General features: G+C 33.9%; 1 protein-coding gene across 1 annotated transcript in view; it reads right to left on the reverse strand.

Moving 5' to 3' along the window:
• LOC136313582 (cadherin-10) overlaps positions 1-24513 on the reverse strand; it is a 161836-nt gene that overhangs the window by 12557 nt on the left and 124766 nt on the right. Inside the window, exons 6-9 of the mRNA XM_066244116.1 lie at positions 14091-14278; positions 11623-11876; positions 6776-6912; positions 1821-1942 (exon numbers count right to left, since the gene is read on the reverse strand). Of these exons, the coding sequence (XP_066100213.1) occupies positions 1821-1942; positions 6776-6912; positions 11623-11876; positions 14091-14278 (701 nt within the window). The remainder of the gene's footprint in view (positions 1-1820; positions 1943-6775; positions 6913-11622; positions 11877-14090; positions 14279-24513) is intronic.

The following is a 24513-nucleotide window of genomic DNA, read 5'->3' on the forward strand; positions in this document are numbered from 1 at the left end:
GCGTGGCAATTAGCTTTATTTCTGTCTTCTCAGTTAATCCACACATCAAATTAAAGAAATTATTTCCCATGTTGTTGTTCTAAATGCAACTCGTAAAGAGCACTTAATTTAGAGGAGCATTGGGTAGCTTGAAATACTCTGTAAATAATTAAAGCACACCCAGAAGTCTGAACAAGGCTTTTACTCCCTTGGAGGAGGGAAGACGGAGTTAACAAATGAATTTCAAGAAAGGCTTTAGTGAAGAAGGACTTCACCAAATAATCACTTTGGTCTTCCTTGCTAAAATGGCTTAACCTAGAATTCCAGCACTGGGCATATGGAAGATTTAGTTTAAGGAACCATTTTTCAGTCTATGAAACCAAAACTACATCTAACAAACTAGTCTTATTAAAAATAACTGCCATGAAAGACTATTTATTGCACATGAAGCCAATTAGACATGTTTTCCCTATCAGGTTTGTCAAAACATGCTAACTACCACTTTATTAAAATTATCTTCAATTTGAATATATTTTATTTCAATATGCCAACTGGTTTTTAAAAGTCCAAATATATAGAGTTTCCAAGTCTGATAAAGTTTTTAAAAGGAGGAGAAACAGAAACAAACACAATTCCTCATTTAGTATATTTTGAATACATTTGGAAATCAGTATTTATAATGACTCAAATGCTCTGAAAAGATCTCTTGAAAATTACATAAAATAACCATAGAGGAAGCAATGTATGTAGCAATTGCAAAGTGGGTAATTTATATTTTAAAGAAAAAGTTTCAACTTACATCATGCTGAGCCTGGCAAGCAGAGGACTATTTGAAATGGTATTTTTAGGGCACATACTGTTTCATTATGTAGGTCAGAAGTAGCTAAGTCACTTAAGTATTCCAAATTAAACAGTTCCATAATATTTTCAAATAAAAAAATGAATCCTATTGCAACAATTTTACCATTTTGAATAGACAGGCTATTGAATTCTTATTACAATCTTCCGAAGTAAGTATCTGAGTTATTCCACAATGTAATTTACATAAAAATATAACAATGACATTGATGTTTTTAAAGAGCCTCAAATGATCTCAAAACACCATACAGTTTTATGATGGCTCCTTTTTTTTAAATAAATCAAATCTGATTCCCAATTATTATTTATAACATGCAGCTTCCTTCTGTGAAGATAGCACTCAAACCAATTAAGAGCGTTCTTTCAGCCATACACGCTGGAGCTTTTCAAACAACAAAATGAGTCCACTGAGGAAAAGACTTAAAGAGTTATAAACAAAGCTGATGGAAGAAGAATGTTTTAAAGGACGAAAACTAAGTCATTACACACTTTATGTGTTGCTATAATGGTGAAATGCAAGTATAAATGTAAGGAGTGAATTCTGTGGCTGCACTTCAAAACCGTTTGGCATACATTGAAATATAGACGGAATGTTTTGCTGATCCCATGTATTGGACTGTGTTTTTCCCAACTTTTATTTCCCATCTTTCTATCAGTTAATATTTATCTAATGGCACAGCAGAGGTCTTTCCCTTGTTTTCTGATATTTTTTTTCAAAGTTTAAAAATATAAAGGTATTTATTCTTACTACTTAACTTTTGCGGTAACAATAAAATCTTACGTACATTAGAAATTTACAAAAGACATATGCAACTTATGCTGTTATTTATGACATCTTCAACCTTAAAAACTACAGTATTTGATTGTTTCTTTTTAATTATATTACTGGGACTTTATGTGAGTATTTTTATCTCAATTTTCTCATTCTCAAATTGGGAAAAGAAAATATTTAACCACTCTGTTTAAATCCTCCAAGTACTCACCTGTCCTGGTCTGGCATTTTCACATACAAAAGTGTCATAGAACACAGCAAATTGTGGGGCATTGTCATTAACATCCAAAATTCTCACAAAAACAGCCACACGAGTCATCTCTTTGGGATTGTCTAGAAAAGGGAAAGGAAAATTTTGTTTAGGAAGATACAGTTTACATCAGGTTTACTTGATACAACTATTTGTGGATATTAAGTGCTCACCACAAATAATTGTATTGAGGCAATTCTACTCACATAATGAGCAAATGCAATAAAGACAATTACTAAGAGCCTACTTAAATAGTCATGAATTCAATTATTATTGGGCTCAAGAGTACTATTATTGTTTTGGAAAATATTTTTAAAAGCACAAACCACTGGAATTGAGTTCATGTTATATTTGTGTCTCTACTGTCCAAATATATATAAAATAAGAACAAGTATTTAATAAAGCTTTGTTATATTGATACATCATTATGTTACCTAATTTTTCCTGTCTTTTTTGGGAGGGGAAGAAGAAGTAGTTTTTAATAAATTAGTAACTTGTTCAAGGTCATTATCTTCTACGTGGCAGCTGTTTTATTACAAACTACCCTCTGACTATGTTTGTCACTAAAATATATTCTAATATCTACTCACAACTCTTCTTTTGGAAATTTTAATATATAGCTACTCATTTTACAAGTTGAATAGAAATTTACAATGAAATCTATTTCATTAATATTATTGTTACTAGTTCTATTTCAAAATCCAGGCACAATTTTGTGCAACATAATAAGTTGCACAATAGTAACACATATTCATACATTCAATAGTGACATAGATTATAATAATTTTGATTTTTTTTGCTACAAAATCAAGAGCATCTAAGTTTTTACATAAAAACATGCATTATTTTTTTTTTCAATTGGTAAATAGATGTTTAAAATAGAAATGTCTATTTAGCTTAGCCTTGGGCAACAACCTAGTATTAGTCATAATTATATTATCTCCACTATGAATATTTCTAGGCACTTGTTCTGATATCTGAGAGTATTTTGACATTTTAAATTCAGGTTATATTCAGCAGCTTTCATGATATCAAAATCTCAGTCCACCTTCTGCATGAACTTTGATGAAGTCAATCTGAAGATCAATATAAAAGGAAAAGGAGATAATTAGCTAAAAACAAAGCAAAACAAACATACAAAAAGCAGATGAGCTGAGCAACAGCAGAGCCTTATTTAATGGCCTCTACCAGCATGGATTATGAGTAAGATCATTTACCCTTGTAAAATTTATCTGACTTTCTAATTTTATCTAAATTAACTTTTAGGTACAAGGGTAAAAATTGTGTCACGTGCAAATAGAGAGTGTGTCATTATTACAAAGAATTTATCTCTTCTCCTCTCTCTCCATGTAATCATAGTGTTACTAAAAAACAGAGATCAGAAATTTTTAAAAATATTGTATAAGAACTGATTACTCAGCAGGGCATTAACAAGGCCAAGGTAGTATGAAGGCAAGCAGGAAGAATTCTAAATTCATTTTGAACTGTATTTACCAATTTTACCTTTCCTTCCTCTTTTCAAGAGAAACTTTCAAATGCCTCACCTTTTTAATAATTGAGTCTTACCTCAGTCTTCTTAACCCACAAGTAATCAGTCCTCAGCTCTGACTTCATTCTCGCTAATCTACTGCTGCATAGTGTTTCCTTTCCTGGTGTGTCAGGTGAGTACAGTTCAGACCCTGTGGTCAAGCAGAGCTGCCTGGACTCCCAGGTCCACCACCCACTCTGCGTGACTTTGGTCAGTGTACTCCCTTTCTAATGCCTCATTTTATTAACAAAGAATTGAAATAGAACTTCTTATAGAGTAATTTGAAAAATTGGATAGGTTAACACATAGCACGTTCTGATCAAAGTATCAGTTTGTTAGTAAGCACCCAATATGTGGTAACTATTAATATTATCATCTTTATTATCACTATGTACCTTCTTCATTTCCTTACTACTTAAGAGGTTAGGTTTTTTTCTCAACACAAAGCATCCACACAATAAAAACTTGTTAACTAGCTTTCCTATGGTTCATGTGGGTCTCAGGAGGGGTCCATTTGGGGAGAAGCGGAGAGAGGAGAAAAATGCTATTCTACTATTCTCTGACCTTTTCTACTTCTAGACCATTTGTTGACACCCAGAGCATGTTGTTTGCTTATACATGGACCCTCAACTATCTAAAGCTACTTGGAGAAGAGGTGGAAGGTCAGATTCTTTCATATTCGCTAGAACATGCTCTTTAACCTACTTACAGAGTGGACATAAGCAACATATTTTCTTTCAATATAAAGTCTTGACATAAAAATAACTCTTTTGTGGGTAGAAATTCACTCTGTAACTATGCCACAGAGCCAAGAGAGAGAGAAAAGTCTCATATCTGAAAACTGCACTGTCTGCCCCTTCACTAACAATGCTGCATAGAGATTCTCCAGCCTCTTTACAAATAACTCAGGGCTCTTCAAATGAAAAGCTAAATCCACAGGGATAAATGTGCTTTGTAAAGTATCAAGCCTGGAGTCACCTATTCAAAAAACAATGCTTGTGCTGTTCTTTTTACTGGCAGATGCTGCAGCCTTTGTAAAAACAGAAATATAAAGCATTCCAAGGAAGCGTTTACACTGACTTGTTGCTGACATGCATTTACCACCTGAGTCTCTTTCACAGTCACCGAGGCAAAGTCTGCGGTAACAAGAATGTATCAGCTGTAAAGAATCTTCCATCCTTCCCAGAAGAGGATATTAAATCATCCTCAAGAAATTTCAGACTTTAGAACGATGTGTCTTTTCTATCATCTTGGGGTAAGAATTTCCACTAATAAGGAACCAGATATAGATATGGAGTTAGTCCTTTGGTATAAACTTTGCTCAACTGTCCTTAGATGTATTGTAATGATTGTAGTTAAATTTTCAAATGTGGAGGAACTTATGGGTCTCTACAATGAGGTATACTACAATCCCCGATTCTGACTTTAATTTTAGACTCTTTTATTCTTCACATGGCATTTCAAATATTTTTTTTAAAGAAGAAACAGAGAAGTCGGTAGTACTTGCCCTATCATGTGATATACTACTGTGGAATGCAGAATTAAACTACTAGAGGCAGGGCTTGCAAACACGTTGGCAAGAAGGACATTTATATGCCATTCTGGCCTGCCTAGGGCTTGTTATATGATGTGGAGATCATAAACTTAATGTTTAAAATCTAGCAAAAACAATTTCCGAGACGCTGTTTTGCTCTTACCCTCATTCTCTTTAATACCCAAAGCGGCACAAGGGGCCCTGACTGCCTGTGGTTTGGCAAGTAGACATTCCCAGCAGTCACACCATCGACTGATTCATTTATGGGCAAGAAACAGGTTTAGTTTTTAAAAAGAAGAACGTAATTGGCTTAGCTTTTTACAGAATCCTAATTACTTCAACTAGCTTTACAAGTTAAATTTCGTAAGGTACCTGGAGTGGAAAATGCAATTTCTAGCTCACTGGCTTGAATAAGAACCTTGACTCAACAAAGAGCACAAACAATCATGATTCTGGAATGACCAGACTGGATCCTGTCGGGCACTTCTAACTATACTTCTAACTATAGTGAGATGTGGACAGATATAGAAACAAGAGTTTTTTAAAAAAATAAAAACTAAAAAACAAACAAACAAAAAACAAACTTCTGTCAGCCTTAAAAGGCACAGCCGTTTCTATCTCATATGGACACACTGGATCATTTGGGTCATCTCGTTAATTCACATTTCAGGACTCAACTTAAGGAGAAAACTAAGCCTATTATTTTATTGTGAAGCCTCGAATTCATTGCTGATGATCCGTCTAGCCTAGTTCATACTCCTGAGACTCTTGGTAGTCAGCCTCAAGGTTCCGCCTACCAAAAACCCTGGAATGGATTCTTCAAATACCCTGACCTAGATACATGTTTGTGAATTCCACTTAGTATTTCAGATCTGGAATTTATAGGCTCTGTATTTCACAATGACCCAGCCCTTAATTAATACATCTTTTTAAGAAGTTAAACACTTGCTTTCTGCCATGTACACCATAATACAGTAATCAGTAACCACGAGCAGGTTCGCATGTATAGACAAGGCTGGCTTCATGGGCATGCACAGTTGTACAGGCCTCACACTCAGAAGGGCCACACACTTGTTCTAATGCTCTTCTGTTGCCATGTTAAACTTCTGAATCATTTTTAACAAGAGGCCTGATATTTTAATTAATTATGGGCTCCCCAAATTAAGTAGCAAGAATGTTTGCTATTGGAGACAGATGTGGTTTTGAATCCTGGCTCTGTCTACTATGAGTTAGATAAAATTTTATAAATTAGGTACAGGAGTAAGTATTTGTTTTAAAACAAAATGACTGGCTTCAAATTCAAGTTTTACTACTGGCATTGTGATTTGGGCAAGTTGGTAAAAACCCTTGGAACCTTATTTCTTTATCTGTCAAATAAAGTCAATAAAAATATTAATAAGAGAAAATGGATTAAAAATTCTTAGCCTAATACCTGGCACAGAGTATTTGTTAGTTATCATTATAATTACTTTGGTTTCCTTATTTGTAAAATGAAAGTAATAGTATCTATCTGCATATTCATTGTTAAAACTAAGTGATATACATTTGGCATCAAGCACAGATTGTAATTCATAACATCCATGAAACAAATCTAATTATATATTATTTTCCCAACAGAGACTATCTTTAGTTCTCAACTATAGATTTTAATTAGTAACTATAAAATGTAGTTTATCTAGACCTATAGCTATCACTTAGTATATATAAAAACTATTGAAAAAAAATTATAGGCATTGAGAAGCTTTTTAAAAACTTAATGAATAAATTATGTGTGCAAAGAAAAGAAATTATTTTTAATATAAAATAGGAACTAAAATTATATGTTTAAATATTATATACATAAATTCATCTTACTGATTTCAGCAGCTATAACGGTAAGATTGTGCCATTGAGATAGTTCACGGTCAAGTGGCTTTGATATATAAAGGGATCCATTTCCAGAATGTATATTAAAGATCCTGTCAAGGTCGGTATGGCGATCCAAGGAAAATCTGAACACAGAAGGCCAAGAAAAAGACATGGCAGTGTCATTGATGGTTTATAGAATAAAATGATAAACTGCAAAGACACATATGTAGGGATATATGCTAATTTCAGAAATGTACATAGTAGTGATCTAGAATGCAGACTATTTTATCAATTTATCACATACACAAGTGATAAACACACACACACACCTCTTCCCAAAGCATCGGTTGGCAATTTGTTCTACATTCAAATTCTAGTCTTCCAAATTTTGTGATAATCATTATCTATTTCCATATTCACATGACCTTGATGGATTTTTCGACAAAAGAGTTGGTATTATGTGTGGTTATATTATCAACTATCTTTATCTAGTTACTGAGAATTCTGTTGAGAAATTACTATAAGAATTGAATACAACAGATCATTCCCAGAAGTAAAGTCTTAGTCAGAAAATTAGACATTCGTTTCCTCAAAGTAATAGGTCAGCAATTTATTATGGTACCTATTAGCTTCATGGTGTGATACCCATGTAGTTTCAGTTTCTTAACGAAATATAATATCATTGTAAAACTCATGCATTTTAACCAGAATTGGTTTAAAAATTAAAATGTTTGGGATAGGAGTTTTTATACATTTGTTATCAAATAAAGTCTTAGTATATGTTTAAAAAAATAGGCTACAAATTAATTAAAGGCATTGCATTAGATATCATTTTAGAACAAATGACTACATTTATCAATTAGGTTGAAGTTCTTCAGATACATGTCATTATTTTTTGGTTTGTCAGCCAAAGTTTAAACTAGCTAACCAGCCCCTGTTTGGGCAGCTCAATCAGTAAGAACATTTCTATACATCAAGGTTGTGGGTTTAATACCCATTCTGGACACAAACAAGCATCAACCAATGAATGCATAAATAAGTGGAACAACAACAAATCAATGTTTCTCTCTCTCTCCTTCTTCTCTCTAGAATCAATCAATATATAAAACTCAAACATAAATAAATAAAATAGTTATTTCTCTCAACAGTTGCTGCCACTTTACAAACACTCTGACTTATATTTCATAGTAACAAGCATAATCCCCAACTTATATTTAATGTTCTATACTAAAAAAAACAAGAAAACAAAGCAAAACAAAGATGATAAGACCAGGAGTAATACTGAGTTATCATATATCTTTCCTGAAGCCACAACTGTCATATATTTTAAAGAAAACTATATCAAATATAATTTTAAAATGTGTTTTGTGAGTAATAACACAAAACAATTAATAGTGCCATAAACTCTACTTTTCTAGTGTTCCAAAATTGTATATTTATAAAAATCAATTGAAATTTATTTAAACCAAGTTCTAAATAGGACATATCAGTACTTTATAAATCTCCTTAAGAAACTAGCTCTTTCTATTAACATAATATAAAATTCAGTTTTGTATTTAAACTATACATTTTACCATTCACAAATAGAACATAATATTGTATCTCTATACCTGGGCTAATTAACAAATTCTATCCAAGTTGAGAAAATTATTTTACTTTTGGAAGACTCCACATAAATATTACTTTCTCATTGAAGTCTCCTATTATTACCTGAAGTAAAAACTATTTGGTCCCTTCTGTCATTAAGTACCTTTTACCACTCATCCTTGTCTTTCCACATTGTGTTAGAAATTCATTTCATCTCACATCTCATACAGGAAATCAAACATGAAAACACCAAGCATCTTACTGGGAGTCTAGTAGGCACTTAATAAATCTTATACTGAATAATCTTCCTTAACATATTGAGAAATCCTTGAGAAATATTTTAATATCTGATATAGTGATTCACAAATATTAATTAAAGGAAACAGAATGACTGAATTCTTTGTCATTTTAGCAAATAATAGGGTTCCTTATTTCTGTAGAAATATGACATGAAGCAGCAACATGTAAATTAATATAAAGCATCGTTGTGTGTGCCAAATCCATTTATGTATATTTTGTCTTAGTTATTTCTTGTGGTTTAGTTTAAAGGATAATGACAACATTTAGAGTATTATGTGAAATTATTTTAAAGATACAGAGACTCTGGTTCTTGTTTCTACTCGATATAATTACATTTTTTAATTATCTATTGGCAAATTGTGTTAGCTTTCATTTTCCTTTTCAAAATCATTTCCAAACACACATTTTAAGTAAATCCCTTTGATTATTGCATCAAGATCCACAATATATGACAATTTATAACATGCTCAATATTATCTATCCCATAATTGTACTACATTAATAAAGCTACCTTATTTCTTTACTAAAATATTTTTTAACCTCTATAGTCTATCAAGAGTAACACGTAAAATATTCATTTGCATTTTCTAAATTCTGGTAGCATAAATTCATATAACAACTTTCTTGTTATAAACTGGGTCATTAATAATTAATGCTGTTATTCATTCTATTGTATATGGTGCACATAATTGGATTCTTTTTTTTCTAGTCCTTAGACTTGCATCTTGATGAAATATTTTATATTTTGTTTCAAAAATCCACAACCATATTTTGACATAAAATAATCACCAATCTATAAAATATCTCTTTCATAGTGTGGAGAAACATCTTTATGTTACCAGTTAACAAAGCTACTAGATTTAAACTACTCTTTTTAAAAACATTATATTTCATTTTTTTTAATGGTCATGTAAAAATCATGAACAGAGAGCACAGTCTGTTTAAGTCATTTGGGAGCTATGCCAAGAAAATGCTGGATAAGTATTTGGTAAAGAAAATTAAATGTATATATTTGTTATTTAAAAGCTTCAAAGGGAAAAAAAATCCAAAGAATGCAGCAATTTCAATGGAGACAAGGGCATTGGAGAAGAGGTATTCACGGGAAAGCGATGCTGGCAGATGGGAGGGAGCTTGACGTGACTACCAGGTATCCATTTCTTTTGTCAATACATCACCTGTGATACTGTGTGTGAATACAGGAAAATATTTAGGTAAAATTATATAAAACAAATAGTAATTAAAAATATATATATATATAGTATAATTTCACTGAAGATATTGCAGAACCTACAGAATGCTTAACTTTAAGGTGAGTTAGAGTCACATGACACACAAAATTAGAGGTTCCCTGGATTCCACCACTGCATTCTTAGAAGGCAGAGAAGAGTACACTTAGAAACTGCCCAGCCTTTTGAGCTCTTACTTACTTGACTGGTCCACATTGAACAAGAGGCAAGAAAAATCAGCCTGTTGAGAATTAGGGAAACAAATGAAATCCAAAGTCCATGACAGACTAACAGTTTAAAGTGAGTAGTCATTTTGTTGCTGAGTATTGAACATAGATATCTGTATTTCTTTTTCTTTCTTTCTTTCTTTTTTTTTTTTGGACAGAGACAGAGAGACAGAGTGAGAGTGAGGGACAAATAGAGACAGGCAGACATGAAAGGAGAGAGATGAGAAGCATTAATTCTTCATTGCAGCACCTTAGCTGTTCAGTGATTGCTTTCTCATATGTGCCTTGATTGGGGGGAGGGGGGGTCACAGAGCAAGTGACCCCTTGATCAAGCCAGCAACCTTGGGCTTCAAACCAGCAAAGTTTGGACTTAAGCCAGTGACCATGGCTTAAGCTGGTGAGCCTGTTCTCAAGCCAGATGAACCTGTGCTCAAGCTGGCGACCTTGGGATTTTGAACCTGGGTCCTCCGCGTCCCAGTCCAACCCTCTATCCACTGCACTACTGACTGGTCAGGCAGACATTTGTTTTTCTTTAAAATGATACAAGAATGCCCTGACTGGTTGCTCAGTGGTAGTGCATTAGCCTGGCGTATGGATGTTCCAGGTTGGATTCCCAATCAGGGCACACAGGAGAAACAACTAACTGCTTCTCCACCCTTTTCCTTCCCTCTTTCTTCTCTCTCTCTCTCTCTCTTCCCCTCCCGCAGCCATGACTTAATGGATTAGAGCGCACTGGCCCAGGGCACTGAGGATGGCTCCATGGAGCCTCTGCGTCAGGCTCTAAAAATAGCTTGGTTGCAAGCATGGCCCAAAATGGGAGTTGCTGGGTGGATTCCAGTTGAGGCACATGTGGGAGTCTGTCTATTTCCTCTCCTCTCATTTGAAAAAAAAAGGGGGGGAAAAATTATACAACAAATAGTGAAAAATTTGTCTTTTACAGTAATCTGTTTTTAATCACATCTCATGTTTTCAAGCTGCCATTTACTCTTATTTTTCAGGAATATTCTAATATTTTTTGATAAAGCCAAAACAACAACAACAACAACAATAAACACTTACTCTTTCATGGCAAGAATATGGGGGAGTTTTTAATACCATATGCAACTGCATTGGAACACTTATAATTATTTTTTTTAAACTGTTAACAATCCTCTCAATCTCACATATATATTTATAATTTAAGAATCAGAAAGCACAAATAAAGCGATTTAGTAACAATGTAAATGCACAGATGAAATAGTTATATGTTGTCCTTTATCTATACTAAATATCAGAACAACAAATACCCTAAAAAGACAGGCAGATGATACAACGTGTCAGGATTAAGAGCACGATTAGAACTGAAGCAAACTATGAAACTTGTGCATGCCCTGCTCCCAAACTGAGACAACTTTACCTACAACTTATTGAGAGACTTTTATCTTCAGTGCCTTAAATGCTTTAAGTAGAAATTCATGACCTCTATATTTATTTCCATTTGTTTTCTTTTTATCTTAAACAAAGGCATAATTACCTAATGGGGCTTGAAGTAGAATCTGGGTCCCTTGCCATAACAGTTCCAATGATTGTGCCGACTTCAATATCTTCATGAACCTCAAACAGATAGGAGGATCTGCTAAAAACGGGAGGTTCGTCCACGTCTTCAATAGAGATTTTCACAATAGTTGTATCTTTAAATGGTCCTAGGTAATAAAAACGTGGATCCACATGGGTATTTTCTGCTTCCACCTTCAGAGTGTAAACTCTTCGGCTCTCATAGTCAAGTGGCTATATGAAAAAACAAAACAAAACAAAGCAAAAACCCATGAAATTTCTGTGAGAAAATTTGGATTACTGTATTTCCCCATGTATAAGATGCGCCTTTGTTCGAAAATTTGGGGGTCTAAAAACTGGGTGCGTCTTATACAGGGGTTGTAGATTTTTAAATTTGCATTTCTTGCCTTTTTTTTCTTTTTTTTTTAATTTTTAATTTATTGTTTTTACATGGATTCAAATGTCCCACTGACTATAACTCCCTCACCCTCCACCCGTGTCCTTTTTTATACCCCATTTGTCCCCCTCCCCCTAACTGTTCCCCCTAGGATTTGATGTCCTATTATCTGTATCTCTGTGTTATGTATATAGTTTCACTAATCCCCTTACCTTCTCTGATCCGGTCCCCTTATCCTCCTTCCCTCTGACAGCTGTCCCTCTGGTCCTTGTGACACTGTCTCTGCCTTTATTCTGTTCCTCAGCTCACTTTGTTCATTAGAGTCCACATATATGTGAGATCATATGATCTTTTTTGCACTTGTTTTTGCACTCATTGTTGAAGACAGTGATTCATCATCAGACACAGATGAGGACAAGTTAATGGATGGGAGTTTTGACAGTGATGAGGAGTTGCATGAATTTTATGATGAATATAAAATGAGTTCAATAACCTTACGTAATACATTTCTTTTTCAAATTTTGGGCCCCAAAATTAAGGTGCATCTTATACATGGGAGCGTCTTATACATGGTATATCTTCCTTCCAACTTATAGTATGAATTTAAAGCATGATTGAGTTTTAATTGTTAATTAATTGTAAATAAATAAAGAAATAAAAACAATATAATACTACATATCAATATAATTCAACTTTACTTTTTTATATACTCAATGTGTGATACTTCAAAACATAAGAAAATGAGATTATAAACCTTGGAAAAAATAGTAGAGATTAAAATTTAAGGTGGTGATTTATTATAAAGAATACCTGGCCAGGTGGTGGCACAGTGGATAGAGCATTGAACTGGGAGGCAGAGGATCCAGGTTCAAAATCCCAAGGTCAATGGTTTGAGCGCAGGCTCATCCAGCTTGAGCCCAAATGTTGCTGGCTTGAAGCCCAAGGTTGCTGACTTGATTCCAAATTGCTGGCTTGAGCAAGGGGTCACTCGCTCTGCTGGTGTGGGTGCTGAGGTGTTGGCCACTGCTAATATTTTCTAAGAAAAAATCGGTTATCCTTTTAACTTTTTGTTATATTTGCATTCAGTTTAAAGGGCTCCTGGTACTTTATAAAAATTTAAAGACTAATATAAAACTTTCAACAGTCATATGAGATTGTACTCGCATGACTGTTCCTTCCCAGGCATGAAAAATAATAGGAAAGTTGCTTTCCTCTTTGTTGGTCACTGCCCATTTGAAAATGATTATGTACCTTGGGCTGTGCCACAGAATCTCAGGACAGTTTCATGATTTATTGGTGCCTACGTGGCTACTTTATGCACATAGAGTGTTCAGGATATTTTAATGGGACCTAAATTTTACTGTGCCTTATTTGTTTTTCTTATAATGATAGTAATGACTCTATAATAATAAAAACACTAGTTACCTTTAATTTGTATCAATAAGCATATGTTAGCATAAAATTTAAATTATGTAGAAGAAGGGAAAATGAGAACAATTAAATTATCTTCCAATCACTGCTCTTTATTTTTATTAGCAGCTCTAATTATTACTTCATACCTCTGGATAAATGGCATGCCACCTTTTATGCCTTCAATTATGATGACATATTATTAGCTATTAACTGTTTTCTTTAAGAAAACAATGTTGTTACAGAAGGCTTTTAATTAATGTGGCTCAGAAACATAATCACATGTCCATGGTGAGGTAAAAGTAGGGTTACAGTTGTGAGTATGCAAAACAGTTTATTCTTGTATTATTTCTGAATTATTCTATTATAAATATTTTCCACATGAAAAACTGTAAACCTATTTTTGCCTCACCCTGTATATTAACTTGCTTTGTAAATTTTGTGAAATCTCAGGTATCATGTTTCAATCAACAAAACATTTGGTCAGAATGTCCAAGATCTTTGGATTTATGTTCCTCAGACGATGCACAATATAAATTACGTTTGAACATGATAGATTTCTCAATGGATAATGAGTGAGTGGAGAGTACATATCGAAATCTCTGCTTTCGTCTGTGTGTATTTATACTGATGCAGTGCACCTTTTTCACGGTTATGATGCCTTCCTGTGTGTCCTTCTCAGTTATGATGTCAAACATGTCAGTCCCATCACCATCGATAATTCGGTATTCAACCTCGGCATTTTTTCCAGTGTCAGCATCAGTTGCTTTCACACTTCCAATGGCTGTGCCGACTGGGGAGGACTCAAGTACTCTGAGATGGATGGTGTCTGCAAAGAAGAAAGAAAATGAGAGAGAAAGAGAGTTCTCAATAAAATATTCAAAGGTAAATGTGTTATGAGAGAACATTATAAATCTTAAACTCTACATTGCATGGTGACTAATAAGTTAAACATGCATATAAAGATAATATTAAATTCTAGGAACAGAACATGTGAAACTTTAGGGTATTTGTTCATGCATATTATGAATAGTGAGTACTAACTTCTAATTATATTAGGAATTCTAGTTGTAAAAATAAACACGTATTTTATGGCATTTGCACATATAGAGATCAGCATCAAATGCAGGTACATCCCTTCATGTGTTTATACAGTCATAACAAATTACAGGATAAGCAGTGAATATTTATATTCTTTATATCCAGGCAGAACATTACACAATTCTAAGAAATCAGCCATAATCAAGAGGAACCCTATGTCTCTTTGTGACAGGAGAAACAAAAGCTAGTCTGTGGGAGAAATACAAAGACACCCTTCTCAGAGTCAATATAAAACACTCAATTGTGACAAACTTCCCTCAATCCCAGAGCAAGACATACATTTATCCAAACCCCTGATACTCATAGATATGTATCCAGCATGAACTATCTCTATTGCTAATGAAATTTATGTTTAAATCCTTCATCATAAACTATATAGTACTGACAGATTAACAGACTTAAAGCACCCTTCTGATTACAGCAGCTCAGAAACTGTAAGTCATTCTCCATAATATACACAAGCAAGTCCAGAACTCTTAAGTGTGCATCCTCTTGCCTGAGTATATCTTCCCTAATTTACTTTTCCTTCTGTCACTTCCATGAAAGTTTGCACCAAACTGGACTTTTCTGTTTTCTTGTTGAAACTTGAATTCCTACATCTCTCTTTATATTTTTTGCATGCTATTCCCCTCATGTGAAATTCTTCCCCCACTGCTGTCAAGCAATCATAGTGCAATTAAATCAATCTGAAAAAAAGGCACTGTTATGAGCTGAATGGGGGACTGTGGCCCTCAAATTTATATTTTGAACCCCTAACCTATATTCAGTACCTCAGAATATGATTATATAGAAGATATAAGAGGTAAAGAGGCTGTGAAAGTTAAATGATATGTTTAGAGTGGGCCTTAATCTAATATGATATTATGCTTATAAGAAGAGGAGATTTGGACATAGTTGGGCGCAAAGAGAAGACCATGTGAAGACACGGGGAAAAGATGGTATCTAAAAGCCAAGAAGGGGACTTAGAAAAAAATCAACTCTGCTGACACCTTGGTATTGGACTTCTAGCTTTCAGAACTGTAAGAAACTAATATTTTGTTGTTTAAGCTACCCAGTCTATGGTACCTCGCTATGGCCGCCCTATCAAAGTAATGGAGGCACCTAGCCCTCCATCTGCTGTCATGGAAGTCACTTCCTAGGAGACAGCATTAAGATGGTTTCTACCACACTCCAGTTAGTCTGTATTTTTATATATTATCTATCTATCTATCTATCTATCTATCTATCTATCTATCTATCTATTTATTTATTATTTTTCTCTCTGTCTTTGGTAACACACCATCAAAAGCAACTCTCAATTCATTCCATGACTGTCTTATTGGCTCTCTTCAATTTGCTGGTTCTCATAGAAACTCCAGTCCTGGCATATTCTGGTGGCTCTCTCACTTATATCCTTCCGATGACATCTTAACTGTGACCTCCTTAGATACTTTTTCCAATAATCTTACTGTATAACCTTATTAAGTAAGAATACCACTTCAGTGACTCCTCATATCATTTGTCACTGCTAGGCAATATATTATTTACTTGTTTATTTATATGCACCATGAAGATGTGTTAGAGAACAGGTACTTTGTTGTTTTTTTAATCACTAAATTCCCACTGTATTTCTTTGAATGTAGTAGCTACTATGTGCTTATTTATATATTGAATAAGTGAGTAATTTTCTGACTGTTCCACTAGATTCTATATTTGTCCCAATCCAATCTGATCTCAGATACTCTGCACTCACTGCAGTGGTATTAGCTTTGGGGATACAATAATCTCATTATAATTACTCAGAGCTTCAAGATAGCTTATTGTCGCCATTGTGCTAGAACACACATAAGCTGGGCCTCTGTAAATTGACTCCTTTTTCCTGTTATTTTCCCCTTATTTTTCTTCATAAAACTGGTCTCCTTTAGGTTTTTCAAATGTGATTTTCTTACTTCAACTTAATACATTTTGTTCCTTATGAGAGATTTTCCACACAGCTTTTTGCCTGGCAACCTTTTACTCTTCCTTTCAGTATTTATCTATTTCACTATGCTTCTACAGCAGAACATCATCAAATTTAGCCTACTTACTGCAAGAACATTCTTTAAAAAATTAAATCATATGAAGCAGAAACTCAATACATTGATTTATTACACTGCAACATAAGTAGTCTTTCCAAAAACACATGAAAGATATTACTGCATTATTGTAATCATTTATTATCTACGTTAGTGATTACAAAATCAATAAACTCTTAATTTTTCCTTTTGGTTTAACATGTCTTGTAAAATCTGGTTTTCATTAAAATCTTCAATACCATGATTATCTAGAGCATATGCAAAATACAGCCACAAAATGTTTTGTTTCCAATAATGATCAACCACACTAAAAACATTATAAATGCAAGAAATATTTAGCAAAATAAATAAAAGTAATATAGAAGATTTGAATGATGTGTATATAAAAAACCTGCATGCACAAACTAGAGAATAAGGTTTCTTTTAAAGCATGCATGAAGCCTTAAACCCAATTTCATCAAGTATTAAGTTATTAGACAAGTTTGAATAAATCAGAGTCTCTTATATTCTCTGAACATGTTCCAATTAGAGATTAATAAAAAACACAACCCCAAAATTTAGGAGAAATTTAAAAATAACCTCTATGTAACTGATGGTTCAAATAAGATGCAAATTTAGAGACTTAAAGACATTGAAAAAGCAATGAAATTAAAGCATATGATAGAGGAAACAATTCTACTTATCCAAGGTAATTTATAACTTCCCATGCAGTGTCTTCTGGAAACAAGAAAAAAATGTTTCTCAACTCTATATATGAGATTAATATAACCTTGATTCCAAAACCTGACATGAAGAGCCTAATGGTTGTATAGTGTGGGTTAAAACTCAAGCTTGTTTAGTTATCATGTCTTCTCATCCTCCTCCAATCTTGTGAGAGTTCTTCAGTCTTTCCTTGTCTTCTACCAACTTTACTCTTTTTTAACAATACTATAAATTAATTTGTAAAATGCCTTTCAATTTCAGTCTGTGTTATATTTTCTCAGGGTTAGACTGTGGTTATACACTGGTGTCAAGGTTATCACTGAGTGCTCTGTTCTCAGTGCATCATTTCAGGGAATGAGTCGTGCCAGTATGGCTTTTAAGCAATGATGTGAACCTTGATCATTTGCTTAAGGTATTTCTGCCAATTTTCTTTGCTGTTAAGTAAATATTTAACTTATAATCAATATATGCTGGGAGACATACTTTAAGATTATAAAAATATGCCATCTTACCTCAAAAGTTTGTCCATTAATTTCAGCACCCACTAGTGAGGTTGCTTGTAATAATTAATACTGTGGTTTTCTAATGTCAGTTTTCTATTTCCTTCATGATTTCCTCGCTTATTATTTGGAATTCTTCTACAAGGAAAAGCTACTCCTTCCTCCCTTTTGTTTATTTTATTATATATTTATAGCAGTTTAGAGACAAGGACAAAATCCTTTTCCTATGTGCTATGATCCAGTAGTATGGTTATTTATGTTTTGTGCAAATTCTTAGTTGTAATCATTGGATGATCCTTCAATTGGCTCTGCTGCCTTTCAACATCAGTACTTTCCTAATTCCTGGCATCAGAAAATGTTATCGGTTCATTTTGTATTTTCTCTACCCAAGCCCTGAAATCAACAATGTTTCTAAGTAATTTATTGTTTCTTTTATTGAGAAAGAACCATATTTTTAAACTATCAATTTTTGAACAGTGTATATATTCAAAAATTTTAATAAAAGGAGTAACTTGGGCTTTATAACATGCAAATATGACAAAAACCAGGAGGAAGGTAACTATATGTGTATTGAATTAAGAAATCTAATTATATCTTTGATATGAAAATTTAAATAACAGTAAGTTATATTCTATTAATGTTAATTGTTCTTTGTAGAAATAAGATATGTTTCAAAAGAAATTTAGAGTACTATGATTTATAATATCAGTATTTAAAACTGTTCAGCGTAAGAGAACATCTTGTAATATAATAGAATAAAAGTATTTAGAACACTATGATATTAGAACTGATTACAAGTCAGCTGAACATTTTGTTTTAATTGTCACTCAAAAGAGTCTAGAATTCCATTTCACTAGCATGAAACAAAATTTTAATGCCCAAACACTGGTCACTAATACAAGTATTTTTCTACAATATCAACCAAGTCTTCTTGGAGATCTGTTGTTTTGAAGTCTAAGAATGAAAAGAAAATTGAGACTAAGATTTTTTGAGCCTGACCAGGGAGTGATGTAGTGAATAGAGCATTGGACTGGGATGTAGAGGAACCAGGTTCAAAAACCTGAGGTCGCTGGCTTGAGCACGGGCTCATCTAGCTTGAACGCACAGGATCACTGGCTTGAAGCCCAAGGTCGCTGGCTAGAGCCCAAGGTCACTGGCTTGAGTCCAAGGTCACTGGTTTGAAAAAGGGTTCACTCACTCTGCTGTAACCTTCCAGTCAAGGCACATATACGAAAGCAACCAATGAACAACTAAGGTGCTGCAACAAAGAACCGATGCTTCTCATCTCCCTTCCTGCTCGTCTGTTTCTATCTGTCCATCTCTCTGACTCTCTCTGGTTCTCCCACAAGAAAAAAACCCCGAGATGTTCGCCTACTTTTTATTTTTAGCTTGGACTTTTGTCTTGAAATTGCTTGTATTTTTATCACATGATTAGATTCTGAAAATCTGTCTACTTATTATGGTTCTAGTCAAGGATCCAAACTTATTTATCACTTCATTTTATTTCTTGGTTGGTACAGAGATTACTTTCATTCTAACGTTTACTTCATTTTGATTATAGTAAGCTTTATCCATATTAATTTTCAGTACCTTCTGAGACTTAACCAGGGAAGTGGTCATAATGCATTGTTTTTTGGTTCATATTATTATAAGCCTAAATTATATATCAGTTCTCTTACACAGTAATTTGTTGGAAGGCATACACACAGAAAAAATAAATATATTTGGTTTTCTCTGAAATCTTAGCAAAACTGTTTTCAAGGTACCCATACTTTTCATGGAAATCATGATTAATCTATTCATATTGGTGATTAATATGAATTAAAGTATTTTATGATTAATCATAAAATATATAGATTTCTTTTAAGTAATTTAAGTATAGATTTCTTTTAAGTAATTCAAAAAGCTCTATTATAAAGATATGCTATATACACACGTGCAATGCACACATTCATGACTGTTTTGATAATATGGCAATGTTAACAATTAAATTATTCAACAAATATTTATTCCATGCTCAAGATAAACAATTCAATAATGCTTTCTCTGGAATTATGTTTGTGCTCATAAACCAATTTGGGGACAAAATTCTTGGGGTCTATTTCAAAGTTAAGTACATTTCTATATTTTAAATGTATAAGAAAATAATTCTTTCATACTTTTTATTTATTTCCAAGACTAGTAGTCTGTTGAACACAACTATCCTAGCTTGTCAAGCAAACTGAAGTCACTTTAATTAAGAGCCTGCAAGGTTGTTTACCATGTAGGGCGAGCAGCAGGAGGGGAAGCAGCAAGGAGACAGAGATTGTTAACGCACACAGTGACAATGGGAAAGTAGTGCCTGTCACCAGTCTTATTTTTTTTTCCTATCTTACAGTTGATGGAGCTTTAATTATGTGGTATGCTTTCTGTTTTCCTATCAATTCCCATTTACAGTTATTTTAAACTCATTCCCAGGTGTCACATTGAATCATCTGCTTCCCTTTTGATGTTTAGGGCAGATAAATATTTCTTTCCTGGTGACTATGTTCTTAGTTTGATTATCAACCTAAGTACAAAGGCATAGCCACGAGGAGGAAAGAGGTAATTGCCATTTCTGTAAAACATATGGAAAGTTATATTTAGAAGTAAACATCTAAAAAGTAATATTGCAACAGCTTCCTAAGGAGTGGGCGTAATACATGGTTCTTTAAATAAGTGCACTTGGAGACTGTTACTGACAACCTTGCACATCAGAATTTTTATTATTAAAAATTTCAAACAACTTTGATGTCTTTTCGGCTTTTTAAGAACCAAGACTAAATATCCTAGATCACTCGTTCCATCCCAAAATTTATCAATAGGACCTTTGCACTTGGATATTAAAAACTGCAGATTTGTGCAGCAGCAGGAGAAGTAATTGACAGCTAAACACAAGAGGAAAGACACAATAGCATTGTAAGAGATGTGACAGGGTGACTCCTTCAGGACCAACAAAAGAGATGCCTGAACACAACCTGGAGGGCAACAAGGGCAAAGTCTGGCTTAGAGCTTGGCCACAAATAGCTGCTGTTTTGTTTTGTTGACAAAAAAGCAAGGAAGTTCAAAGAGAGATAATTTGTCTTTTTTTTTTCCTCTTGGTTCCTGCCCATGTTTCTATCCGCATTTGCACAAGAACTCTGCTTTCCCCACTGAATTAAAAAGAAAAAAACCCCCACACATATATGAATCAACACAATAATTTAACATTAGTTTAATTTTTTAATTTGCTGTGTGTGTAATCTTATTGCAACATCTCTATGCTGCATAATAATCTTAAACAATATTTGCTTTAAGAAAAATGACACAATTATGCACGTTTATAAACCATTCCATTGTATAATGTTTAAAAGATGTTTTTTAATGAGCTTAACAGGAAGAAATTAAAAACGTGATAAAGCTCCTTGGAGGAAACTGCAAGTAGTTAAGGAAATTATGCAACACTAAATGGGCCTTTAGGAGAAAGGAGAAGAGAGCTCAAAGTCACATCGGAGACTGACAAAGAATAGAGGCTCTGGAACTGAAGATTCTCACCAGAGAAAAGACAGAAACCTTAATTTGTGCATGCTGGACACATGACCACCAACTTCGCTTTGGGCATTTAATTTATATTAGAGCAAAATGAGAGGCTGCACAATGTCTTAGTTTTCTGTTCATGTCAATTGAAGAAAGTAACAAGCCAAAGTTTTCAGAGAAGCTGCCATTGATCCTCAGAGACTAGGGAATACATCTTGGTATATTTCTTTGAAATTATCTTCAAGTTGATTGGCATCAATGGAGACACACAATTGCAATGTGTAAAAACATAACAAGTAAATAGACTTGGGGGAGGTTAACATAACCTTAAATTAGTCATTCATAAACATACTATATTGTATCAGGTACTCAATCTTTTTTCAATGTGTCTCCAAGTAGGCATACTAAAGATTGTAAAAGCAGTTTAATTGAGTCTAAACATATTTGCACAGAGCTAGTTTTATACCTATACAGATAGATCTACCCAGGGTTTGTTCTCTCAAGTTTTTTCCAGAGGAAACCATAATACAGAGGAACTTTGAATACCATTTTGAAAAATGCCAAGCAGTTTTACTAAGGGAACATTCCACTGGAATAACTGGAGAGGCCCCAGGGAATTTTTGTATAATTTCCATGCAACACTACTTCTTATAGGGGATTATATATTTCATCACACTGCAAGGTTGCATACTCCCCACTTACGTCACTCTAAACGTTTATAGCCTGATATCATGCGTGTCTTTTTTTCACTTACATGTGATGTGTGCACCTTATTTCACCATCTACTAGATATTTAAACCCCACTATCTTTCCACAGGCATCTCAATCCAAAACGTTCAAATCACACTGAAACCCCTGTCTCTCTCTTAATGCAAGCTTTCCTGATAGGAAGCTAGAAAGTATCATATGCTCTCCTCTTTCCCTCAAACCTTTTTATCGACCTAATTACCAAGTCCTGTGTATCACCCATTTAAAATTTTCTCAATTCCCTCTTCTCCTCAGACTCTCATCAACTCTTGTTCTTCTGATCCAAGCAGTGCGCTGGATCATAATAATTAGTTGCTGCCAGAATAATTAGTCAAGATGAAAAAAGTATGCCTTGTGTTTTCTTCACAAATGGTTCCTTAAATAATACATATATATGGCATTTTATTTTTGTATCCAACCCATTCCATGATGCCCACACTGGCTAGATGTTCATTCTCATCGCTCACAATCCCTGCTTCAAACCCTGGGGTTGAGCCGTACCCAATGACACACACTCTCCTGAATGCCCCCTTTGTTCATCTTGCTCCTCCTAACAAACACTCTCCCCTCAATACTCCTTGTAGTCTTGCCCAAAAAAACTTTTAAGCACTTTTTTTTCTTTCTTTCCTGATCTCCACACATCTGAAAAGTTTATCATTTTGTGATTTGGGTTTTAATTGACAGTTATAACATATATGTTATCACATCATTCTCCAGTATTAAGTGTGTACATAACTTTATATACATATACCTACATTTAAGTGTATATATACTGATATTTATGCATTATATACACACAACCTATATTTACATTAAAAGACAAACAAGAAAAAGAGAGGAAGTATGTGAGAGAGACTAAAAACTATAATGTAACGAAGTTAAGGTGTATGTGTGTGAGAGAAAGACAGACAGACCTTGTGCCTTACTTCACACTTTAAGATGATTAGTTTAGTATTATTTTCTGGCAGGGTTCCTGTCCCATAGTAGGGCTTCAGTCAATGTTTAACAAACTAAGAAATATATTATTATATTTTTGTTATTCTTACAAATTATAGGCATTGAAACCATGGCAAAAACAAAACAATCAAACAAACAAACAAACAAAAAACCCAAAAACTTCTTCAAGTATTTGATGTTATTTTATGGCCACTGTAAAAATCACAGCTCTATCTAATCAATAATATGTAGAACAGTGATTTTTGAATATAAGAATTTTTTTTTCTTGGATAATAAAAAAGGGAAAAGGAGACATTTCTAATTTCATTCCCGCCTTTCTCAGGCTGAAGCAGCTTCCTTGGGAAATACCTAGCTCCTGTTCTAGTTGAAAAGTGCTTGATAATTTTGAAATATGCAGATCAGCCTGGGGCCTACATTACCTTGGAATCCCCAGAAGAGGAGAGGTTGACTCTATTTACAGAGTGAAAATCAGCACTTATTAAATCAAATCTCTCTTGTGCCAGGCAGGGATTAAGGCAGTCTCACAGCTCACTGAATGTACGTGTCTTAAATCCCTATGTATGTCATAGAGACGTTGCCTTGAAAGAACTTTTCTCATGCAAACTTCTTTATCTGCTCAAACTTATTTACTTAACTGATTGCGGCAAAGAGCCAGTTGTGTTTGGTCCTAAAGGATTATAAAAGTACCAACTAGCCAAGGTTTGGTTTTCCTGTTTTTGTATCGAAATGCATAGATATTTAAAGAGTTCAGTATGCCGAACCTAGTTTTTGCGGATATGTAGTGAATCATAAAGTTAACTCAATGAGGGATATGTACTGGGGATGTTGGTCTTTAACGTATCAAATTCCTTTTGGTGGAATGCTTAGAAGCACAGCTTTTTGAGCCAAAGAACCTAGGTCTCAAATCTTTCTTTATTTCCCAGTTGTAGAACCATGAAAAAGTGACTCATGTTTGTTTCAGTATTTTTTTATTTTTATTTTATTTATTCATTTTAGAAAGGAGAGAGAGAGAGAGAGAGAGAGAGAGAGAGAGAGAGAGAAGGGGGGGGAGGAGCAGGAAGCATCAACTCCCATATGTGCCTTGACCAGGCAAGCCCAGGGTTTCAAACCAACAACTTCAGCATTTCCAGGTCGATGCTTTATCCACTGTTTCAGTATTTTTTTAAAATTTTAATAAACTAGTAAAAAAATTTACCTTATACAGATGTTGCAAAAATAAAGTTAATATTTGTATTATATTTTATATTGTTCAATACATACTCTAACACTGTAATTTAATGTGCTAAATAAAGTCAGTAGCCAATAAAGATAATTCAGAGAAAAGACACAATCATAGATATGAAATATCCTTTAGGCTCTGATTAATTCTGGAATTGCTTACTCTTACTTCTGAATTGGTTGCTGTTGTATATAATCTTTAGAGATATTGTGGTGCAAAATATCAAGACATGCTATCAAAATACTCAGGA

The sequence above is a fragment of the Saccopteryx bilineata genome, chromosome 1 (assembly GCF_036850765.1).
Source record: "Saccopteryx bilineata isolate mSacBil1 chromosome 1, mSacBil1_pri_phased_curated, whole genome shotgun sequence".
NCBI classification, from domain to species: Eukaryota; Metazoa; Chordata; class Mammalia; order Chiroptera; family Emballonuridae; genus Saccopteryx; species Saccopteryx bilineata.